Raw genomic sequence first — 10,738 nt, 5'->3', positions numbered from 1 at the left:
TTTGCTTCGGTGCTGTAAGCTCCGTCTTAGCCTCGTATTTCCTTGTTTTGAACCATAATTTACTACAATTTCTAGTTGTTTATATTACTACTAAATACAGCTTACCCAACCCTGACATCGCTAGCTTACGTTACTACTAGCACAACACGCTAGTAATTCGCTAGCCTGTTAACGCGTGTTCCACCCGTGCGCTCAGCTATTTTTATTTATTTATTTTCTCTCGCGCGCTCGCGCCTTTGAGTTCATAAAAGCTCAGGTGAGTAAGAAACACTCAACAAACACGGTGAGTAATGTCTTGTCCTGTTATTATCATGCGTCGCGTCTGAATGCGTTGTTGTTTTTGGAGCTCTATCGATTTGATTTATAATTCTTGATTTTCTCTTTAAACTCGCTTACAACGAACATTTTCTACTTTTCCTCACTGAGAAGCACTAATGTTACTGCTCAAACCTCATTGTTACAACGCCAGGGTTCTCAAGTTTTATCAAAAGCTTGGAGTGAGATCACATGCGGTTAGGGGAGGAGCCCTAATGGAGGCCCGCCCCCGCCCCCCAATTTTACCCATTGTTCATAATTAACCAGCACAAATTGAAATGATAACAATTGGTAAATCTGATAAATGACAGAGCAATTCATCACATCAAATATACTATTTGATGTTATATTTCAAATTACAAATATACAAAAATATAACAAATTGCCCCTCATGAGAAAATTTTGTGCATTTTAATGTTAAATCCATCAATCTGGTGCACTTTGAGAGTTCAAAATTAAAAGCTCCAAACTATATTCAGTGTGCAAATTAAACAAAGAAAAATTTAAACCTCTTTTAGTTACAGTGTCTATTTACATTACACCTACTACATAATAATAGTTATAATATTAATCCTATGACCGTAATAGCCATATTTTGTAAAAACAAATGCACAAAAAAATTAAGGAAACTTTCATAATTAGATTTGTACCTATTTCTATACTTGAAAGAGATAAGCACATGATCTTTTATTTTGGCGGAAAACATGGTTTACAAACGCCTCTCATTAAATTTCTAGTGAATTGCGGTAATCGTCAAATATGCAGATATGGAAATAATCTGTAACTGGGTTATGGGTTCCTACACTCATGACATGGCCTAAGTGTTTTGAAAGTAGTTATGCTTACCGCGGATTACTCATCTCTCTCCTGATCCTCCTCACTATCATCATCATCACAGGAGCTGATGAAGGGCAGAAAACATACTGTATATTTTGACACAGTTTACAGTGTCTGCTTTAAGGGCCAGTTTCTATTGTTTCACGCTATTTCTCTGCACATTCCTTGCGTTTCTTCTCCATCTCGCTGAATATTTTGACAGATGCACACTGACACTGCTGCACGCTCGCTCACTCGTTTAAAGTTGTGATTGGGCCAGCCCAGTGTCAATCAAGAAAAGAACCAATGGGCCGCTGATCTACATGTTTCATGGGCTGGTCTGTCAGAAAAAAAACCTACTTTTTTTGACCAATGCATTACACCCCGATTACACCAGCACAAACCCAGCGCGTTCGCGCGATGTTGTTGGTTACCTAGTAACGAACGTACGGTGCGTGTGCGTGCACACTTTGTGTGGGTGCGCCTCGTACACAACGTTATAAAGCTTGCAGGACAACTTGGTTGGCATTGCCTTTTCAGCGTGAGAAATACATGGTGTGGCGTGTGAGCGTGTGAACTGGTTGAATTGCGTGTGTCTCACGGCCAATGCGTGAGACTTGAGAACCCTGCAACGCGGACTGTTGAGCAGACGCGTCTCAAGCCTATTAGTGATCCAACGCTGCATACTCTTAAAGGTTACGTCCGTGGATCACGGCTGAACGCGTCTTCTCCACACTCACTTATAAACAAAAAAAAAATGTTTCCGCCTATCGTGCGTCTACTCTACACCCCTACCACTAAAAAACCTAAAAAACCTCATAGTTACAACGCGGACTGTTGAGCAGACGCGTCTCAAGCCTATTAGTGATCCAACGCTGCATACTCTTAAAGGTTACGTCCGTGGATCACGGCTGAACGCGTCTTCTCCACACTCACTTACAAACAAACTTATAATATAAATTAGTATTAATATTGATAGCATCACTGGTAGCTTCGTTGCTAACTCACTGTCCATCTGTTAAAATGGCGAATATATCAGATGTAAGTAGTCTACCTTTTGGTGCAGGTGAGGACACATTTGAGCTGCACGCACTGCAGTCTGAGCTGGAAGCTGTTGAGAAACAGATCCACAACCTTTTATTGAGACAGGCCGAGCTGAGAGACCGGTGTTTGGCTCTTGAAACATCACGCGCCGATGCACACAAATCAGTGTTTAACGTTACTAACCCGCTGACTCCGACCGCGTCTACTCCGTGCGTTCCTCAGCATCGGTCGCGATCAGCCATGGTCTCGTTCACTCCGGCTCCAACACGCCACCATGAAGCCTGGGTGGTTCCGCAGCGGAAGACGCGAGTCAGGTTTAGACCAAGACTTTCTCCGACCCTCCCGGTTTTCGAGTTATCCACACAAAACCGCTTCTCCCCGCTTCGCGAAACAGAACGCGATGCTGTGATCATCGGCGATTCCATCGTTCGGCACGTACACGCTACGTTAGGTAAAAGTAAGGTGCAAAGTCACTGCTTTCCTGGTGCTCGTGTTTCTGAAATCGCTGCTCGCGTTCCCGAGATCCTGAACGGTGACGAGCGCGTCGGAACTGTGGTCCTGCACGCGGGAGTGAACGACATCAGGCTGCGCCAGACGGAGATTCTGAAGAAAGACTTCAGGAATCTAATCGATACGGTACGCAGCACATCGCCTGAAACAACGATCATTGTGTCAGGACCGCTTCCCACGTACCGACTAGGGCATGAAAAGTTCAGCAGATTATTTGCGCTAAATGAATGGTTAATGTCATGGTGCAATGAGCAGAAACTGCTCTTTGTAAATAATTGGAATCTGTTTTGGGAGCGTCCTAGGCTTTTCCGTGCTGATGGCTTACACCCAAGCAGATTCGGAGCGGATCTTCTGTCAGATAACATCTCCAAAATGTTAAATACCCTTTGACTAGTAACCAAAAGTCCAAATCATAGTCTCTGCTGCACCAATTTAACTGATATAAATACTAGTGTAGAACATTGCATAGAAACCGTGTCTATTCCTCGTTTAGTGAGATCAAATAATAAATCTAATGCAGGATCTAGGAAACATCTAATTGTTATTAAAACAGAAAATGTTGCTATTAGTAAACAAAAACTATTTCTAAAGCTAGGTCTTCTAAACATTAGATCACTCACACCTAAGGCAGTTATTGTAAATGAAATAGTCACAGATAATAGCTTCGATATACTTTGCCTTACTGAAACCTGGCTTAAACCAAATGATTATTTCGGTATTAATGAGTCTACTCCTCCTGGATACTGTTATAAGCATGAGCCCCGTCTGATTGGTCGTGGCGGCGGTGTTGCAACCATCTATAGAGATATTCTAAATGTTACCCAGAAAACGGGTTATAAGTTTATTTCATTTGAAGTACTTGTACTAAATGTTACGCTCTTAGATGTTAGAAAAACATCCCTATTATCTCTAGCCTTGGCTACCGTATATAGACCGCCAGGGCCTTACGCTGATTTCCTAAAAGAGTTTGCAGATTTTCTCTCAGACCTATTAGTCAATGTCGATAAAGCATTAATTGTTGGAGATTTTAACATACACGTAGATAATCCAAATGATGCGTTAGGAGCTGCGTTTACAGATTTATTAAATTCATTTGGGGTCAAGCAAAACGTCACCGGACCAACTCATCGTCTTAATCATACACTCGATTTAATTATATCACATGGAACCGATCCAACCGATATAGATATCATTCCACAAAGTGATGAAGTCACTGATCACTACATGGTAACTTGCATATTACGTACTGCTGTAATATGTCATGCGGCGTCGCGTTATCAACCAGGCAGAACAATCCTCCCATCCACCATAGATCATTTCTCAAATTGCTTATCTAATCTGTCTCAGCTGCTGCCTGAACCCAAACAAACAGATGAACTAGAAGAACTAACTAGCACTATGAGCACCATTCTCTCTAGAACATTGGATGTGGTTGCACCTATTAAATTAAAAAAGGTCAGAGAGAAAAATAAAGCACCATGGTATAACAATACTACGCATGTTTTAAAGAGAGAAACGCGTATTTTAGAGCGCAAATGGAAGCAAACTAATTTAGAGGTCTTTAGAATCGCGTGGAAAGACAGTATGTCACGTTATAAAAAGGCCCTAAAAGCGGCCAGGGCTGAGCACCTCCGCAAACTAATAGAAAACAACCAAAACAATCCAAGGTTTTTATTTAACACCATGGCTAGACTAACAAATAAACAGACGTCACCCGAACAAAATATCCCGTTACAGTTCAGTAGTAATGATTTCATGAACTTCTTCACTGAGAAAATAGAAAGCATCAGAACCACAATTGTAAACGTTCAATCTTCAATCGCGCCTTATAATTCAGCTTCAATTATCACCCCGCAAGAACAATTACAGTGCTTTACAACTATAGAACAAAAAGAGTTAAATAAACTTATCACTTCATCTAAAACAACAACATGTTTATTAGATCCTATACCAACTAAACTACTGAAAGAAGTGTTACCTGTAGTGGAAGAGCCTCTCCTCAATATTATTAACTCGTCTTTATCTTTAGGTCATGTTCCAAGAACATTTAAACTGGCAGTTATAAAACCTCTCATTAAGAAACCACAATTAGATCATAATAATCTAGCAAATTATAGACCCATTTCAAATCTTCCATTTATGTCTAAAATACTAGAAAAAGTTGTGTCCGCTCAACTGGGCTCTTTCTTGCAACAAAATGATATCTATGAAAAATTTCAGTCTGGATTCAGACCGCATCATAGCACTGAAACTGCGCTCGTTAAAATCACAAATGATTTACTTTTAGCTTCTGACCAAGGCTGTATCTCAATACTAGTTTTACTTGATCTTAGTGCTGCGTTCGATACTATAGATCACAAAATACTCTTAGATCGACTACAAAATTATACTGGTGTTCAAGGACAAGCACTAAGCTGGTTCAAATCATACCTATCTGACCGCTACCATTTTGTCTATTTAAATGGAGAAAAATCGATCATAACTCCAGTAAACTATGGAGTGCCGCAGGGATCTGTATTAGGCCCTCTGTTATTTTCAATATATATGATGCCACTTGGAAATATTATAAGGAAACATGGAATTAGTTTCCATTGTTATGCTGATGACACTCAAATATATATTTCATCACGGCCGGATGAAAACGCAAAATTTTCCAAATTGACAGAGTGTGTTAAAGATATAAAAGATTGGATGACCCGTAATTTTCTTTTATTAAATCCAGACAAGACAGAGGTAATACTTATCGGTTCAAAAAACCGCCCACAAAACCTCGCACAATACAACTTTAACATCATAGGATGTCCTGTTACTTTATCCTCTACAGTAAAAGACCTGGGTGTTATACTCGATTGCAACCTGTCTTTTGAAAATCATATTTCATATGTTACAAAAACAGCCTTTTTCCACCTTAGAAACATTGCTAAGCTACGTAATATGCTATCAGTTTCTGATGCAGAAAAGTTAGTTCATGCATTCATGACCTCGAGACTGGATTACTGTAATGCTTTATTAGCTGGTTGTCCTGCATCCTCAATAAACAAGCTACAGTTAGTCCAAAATGCCGCCGCTAGAGTTCTTACTAGATCAAGAAAATATGATCATATAACACCGATTTTATCATCACTGCATTGGTTACCTATAAAGTTCCGTATTAATTACAAGGTATTGCTACTGACCTATAAAGCCCTAAACGGCTTAGCTCCAGTCTATTTAACGGATCTTCTATCGCCCTATAATCCATCGCGCTCTTTAAGATCACTAAATTCAAGGCTTTTGGTCATACCTAGGATATCCAGAACCACCAAAGGAGGGAGAGCATTCTCACATTTGGCTCCAAAACTCTGGAATAGTCTTCCTGATACTGTTCGTTGCTCAGACTCGCTCTCCCAGTTTAAAACTAGATTAAAGTCGCATCTCTTCAGCCAGGCATTCTTATAATCCTACAGATCAAACTACAATCCGGCCTCTAGCTCATAAATGCCAGAGGAGAACTGGCCCCCGACTGAGCCTGGGTTCTCCCAAGGTTTTTTTTTTCTCCATTAGGTCACCTGATGGAGTTTTAGGACACCATTAGGTCACTTGATGAAGTTTTTCGGTTCCTTGCCACTGTTGCCTTTGGCTTGCTCAGTTGGGGATATTTTGGGGATATTTAATTTAATTTTATCAATCAATAAATTCCTCTTGAAACAAACTTTGTTGTATTATTTTAATTTAATACTGTGAAGCTGCTTTGATACAATCTGTATTGTGAAAAGCGCTATACAAATAAACTTGACTTGACTTGACTTGACTTGACACACACAGGCTCACTCCCAGACACACACTCGCATACACACACAGAACATGTTTGCCACAAATTTAAGAGGAAAGAGGTTTATTTAATTTTGCTCAAAACTCTGAAGACAATCTCTGGGAACAACACTAGTTCACACACACACACACACACACACACACACACACTCACACTCACAGACACTAGTGTTTTCACACACACACACACACACACACACACACACACACACACACACACACACACACACACACACACACACGAGCTGCTGCTCAAACGAGACTCTGGACGATCTGCTTCTGATCCTGATACAGCGAGTGAAACGCTCGAGCCAAACTCAGGAACGGGGCTTCGAACTGTCCGATCTCCCTCTGCAGAACACACACACACACACACACACACACACACACACACACACACACACACAGAGAGACTCAGTGATGAAGATGATGATGATGATGATGATGAAGATGATGAAGACTCACAGCACACGTCTCGTGATACTCCAGCCCGTGAGTCTGAGCCCACACTCGAGCCTCGGCACCGTCCACCTCTCTCCTCACCGACAGGTCACTCTTATTACCCACCAGCACACCTGATCACACACACACACACACACACACTTCATCCCGTTAGCCTGTAGATGACATCATCCTGCAGCAAATGACATCACTGTGAGGGAAAACAGCAGCACAAACATCATCAGTGAGTTTTAGCACTGGATCTGAGGAATGTTGTGAAACTGCTCCCTATACACTATATAGTGCACTATATCGGCCATTTTGTAGTGGTGTCCGAATTCTGAGTGAACGACATCATTCCCTACATTCGTTCACTACTTTATACCCACAATCCTCTCTGATTTCGAGTGTACATTCGATGTACGCTTGCTGAACCACTGTTTCCCAGAATCCAATGCGGAGAGGACTGAGCGCGCGAGTTTAAACCAGAGATTACAGATTTCTTATTTCTGCTTTAAAGCTGCAGTGTGGAAGTTTTAGCGGCATCTAGTGGTGAGGTTACGAATTGCTTTCTTTACAAAGATAAATTAAGAAATTAGGTTTACTTAATTATTCAGTAAAATGATGTTATTGTGAATATTATTGTTTCTTGTTCAACATTGTGTCAGTGTTTTATTCGCTGACTTTAGCTAGCTTCTAATCACGAAGAACAACATAGTGACGAAACGCGTTTGTCCGTTCAGGGCTCCTGTAGAAACATGTGGATGTAAGCGGACCCGCGGTGTGTGTAGAGAGAAATGTCTCATTCTAAAGTAATAAAAACAACACGCTTCATTATGTAAGGTCTTTATACACCACTGAAAACATCGTTAGTTATATCATATTACATTTCTGTCAACAGATCTAGAGTTCTCAACGGGCCTGAAAATTACAACCCGACCCGACCCGGCCCGTGGCTTTTAAAGCCCGGACCCGATGTAACCCGACACATCAACATGAATTATCTGCCCGAACCCGGCCCGCGGCCGCGTCGGAATTTTTTTTTCTCATACACGTATTATCATGACCAGCAGACGCGAACCTTTAATGTTCACGCCTTTTAACAATACAAACAACTGAAACAATAAACTTTAAATATATAAATAGGCTGTAGTAGCGACGGTGAATTCACCTGCGGCAAGTTTACTTTTCACCAACTCCATCTTCTTCTCCAGGCTAAAGGTGTGCACGCAGGTCTGCCCCCGCCCCTCTCCATGATGCACGTTGCGCGCAGCAGCCAGACTTTCTTTACGGTGAACAGCAGCGATGATTAATAAATGGTTGTTTTTTTTTTACTGAGCGGAAAAGATTAAGCCCGAGGTCCGACCCGACCCGAGTCATTTGCTTATATTTTCGACCCGACCCGTTGAGAACTCTAAACAGATCCTCCTAAATATTACACAATGCACCTTTAACATTTATTTCATGCTAGTTTGAGAGGTTTTTCTTCTACTTTTTTAATTTATTAATCATTACTTAAATAAAACATTAAAATATAGAGATAATATTATATAGATGAATTTTAAAATTAAATGAAATAATATTGATAAGGTAAATTATATAGGTATATTATTTGTATTACTATAATATTGATAAGGTAAATTATATAGGTATATTATTTGTATTACTAACAGCCAGGTGTTTTAATAATTTGTGGCACTGTTGTTAACTCATTAAACTGTAAGGAAGAGATGATAATTTGGTGGATGATTTAAAAAATATTCATTAAAGGGATAGTTCACTTTGAAATAAATTTTTGGTATGTTTTAGCTTACCTCAAGGGCATCCAAGATGTAGGTGTCTTTTTTTCCGCAGTAGTTTCAATTTTGATATTTTTAGGTCAAACCGTTCTTGTCTGTCAGTCATATAATGCAGGTCTATGGTCACGGTCTCAAAACACAAGCACAGAGTCCAAATTAAACAATTCCCCATCGTAAGTACACATTGATGGCCTAAGACACGAAACAAGTGGTTTGTGTGAGAAAACGAACAGTATTTATATCGTTTTTACCTCTTATACACAGACATGTCCGAGTGATCTGATCTGACGTGTGCGCAGACTGGTGCATAGATATATATACACTAGATGTCGCCTTAAAGACATTCGTTCCAATGAACTGCCGTAGACAAGGCGACATCTAGTGTATATATATCTATGCACCAATCTGCGTACACGTCAGATCAGATCACTCGGACATGTCTGTGTATAAGAGGTAAAAACGATATAAATACTGTTCGTTTTCTCACACAAACCGCTTGTTTCGTGTCTTAGGCCATCAATGTGTACTTACGATGGGGAATTGTTTAATTTGGACTCTGTGCTTGTGTTTTGAGACCGTGACCATAGACCTGCATTATATGACTGACAGACAAGAACGGTTTGACCTAAAAATATCAAAATTGAAACTACTGCGGAAAAAAAGACACCTACATCTTGGATGCCTTTGAGGTAAGCTAAAACATACCAAAAATTAATTTCAAAGTGAACTATCCCTTTAATCATATGTAGGAGATCATAACGACCACGTCATCTGTGACTCAAGCATGATAAAACAATTATACAATCGATGAAACTACAAAGCTGACACAGAGGTATATAATTACAAATAAAGTCATTATGATTGTTATTGTTATTAATATTATTTTATTAAGTAGGTAATACAGTAGTTTACGGTAGTTTATGGTAGTATACAGTAGTTTACGTTAGTATACTGTAGTTTACGTTAGTTTACGGTAGTATACTGTAGTTTCCGGTAGTATACAGTAGTTTCCGGTAGTTTCCGGTAGTTTACGGTAGTATACTGTAGTTTACTGTAGTTTACGGTAGTTTACAGTAGTTTACTGTAGTTTACGGTAGTATACTGTAGTTTCCGGTAGTATACAGTAGTTTCCGGTAGTTTCCGGTAGTATACTGTAGTTTCCGGTAGTTTACGGTAGTATACTGTAGTATACTGTAGTTTACTGTAGTTTACGGTAGTTTACAGTAGTTTACTGTAGTTTACGGTAGTATACTGTAGTTTACGGTAGTATACTGTAGTTTACGGTAGTATACTGTAGTTTACGGTAGTTTCCGGTAGTATACCAAAGAGTATAGAAGTACCAAGAGGCGAAACTCCGTTGCAGTTTTGACAACAATCGCTAGATGGCGCTGCTGTCGCGCTGACGCCATTTTGGACTGAACCAACGGCTTTACCGTTAGCACAACTACCGTATGCAGCATCAACATTATGTCTGGAAATAATTGAAAACAAAGAAAACAGTGTTCTGCCATCAACTGCAACAACTACCGGTGTACAACTAATCAACTAGCATTTCATAGATTCCCCATAGATCCAGAGAGGTAAAGTAGAAAAGGTTTTTATTAACGTTAAAGTTTATTAATTGTCTTGTTTTAAAGAAGACATTTGTCAGATTTTTGTTTAAGTGTAATAAATTATGAAAGTGAAACAGAAAAAAAGTTATACAAGTTTGAGTTTATTAAAATGTACAAATTTAAATATATAATTATTTATATTTTATATAAAATATATATATATTACTAAATATATTTTACTCTATAACTGCAAGAAAATGAAAGCAAAAAATCTGAACAAGTTGTCTTCCACATTTTAGGTTGATAGCCTATCTCAAAAAATTAGCTTTCAGTAAGATTTTATTTGGGCGTAGTACCAAACTTTTTCACTAAATGGACAGGCAGTATTTGATTTGAATTCAACCTCTAATAAACACATAAAAAGAGCACATATGTGCGTTATAGCTCGCA

General features: G+C 39.4%; 1 protein-coding gene across 1 annotated transcript in view; it reads right to left on the bottom strand.

Annotated features, from left to right (window-relative positions):
* Positions 1 to 3,659: 3,659 nt before the first annotated feature.
* ift27 (intraflagellar transport 27 homolog (Chlamydomonas)) overlaps positions 3,660 to 10,738 on the bottom strand; it is a 9,987-nt gene continuing 2,908 nt past the window's right edge. The window contains exons 6-7 of the mRNA XM_082136256.1: positions 6,961 to 7,070; positions 3,660 to 6,846 (exon numbers count right to left, since the gene is read on the bottom strand). Of these exons, the coding sequence (XP_081992382.1) occupies positions 6,748 to 6,846; positions 6,961 to 7,070 (209 nt within the window). The 3' untranslated portion in view covers positions 3,660 to 6,747. The remainder of the gene's footprint in view (positions 6,847 to 6,960; positions 7,071 to 10,738) is intronic.

Source organism: Leuciscus leuciscus (assembly GCF_965113295.1).
Source record: "Leuciscus leuciscus genome assembly, chromosome: 14".
Lineage (NCBI taxonomy): Eukaryota > Metazoa > Chordata > Actinopteri > Cypriniformes > Leuciscidae > Leuciscus > Leuciscus leuciscus.
The sequence above is the reverse complement of the archived record's forward strand: the minus strand, read 5'-3'. Positions and strand labels throughout refer to the sequence as shown.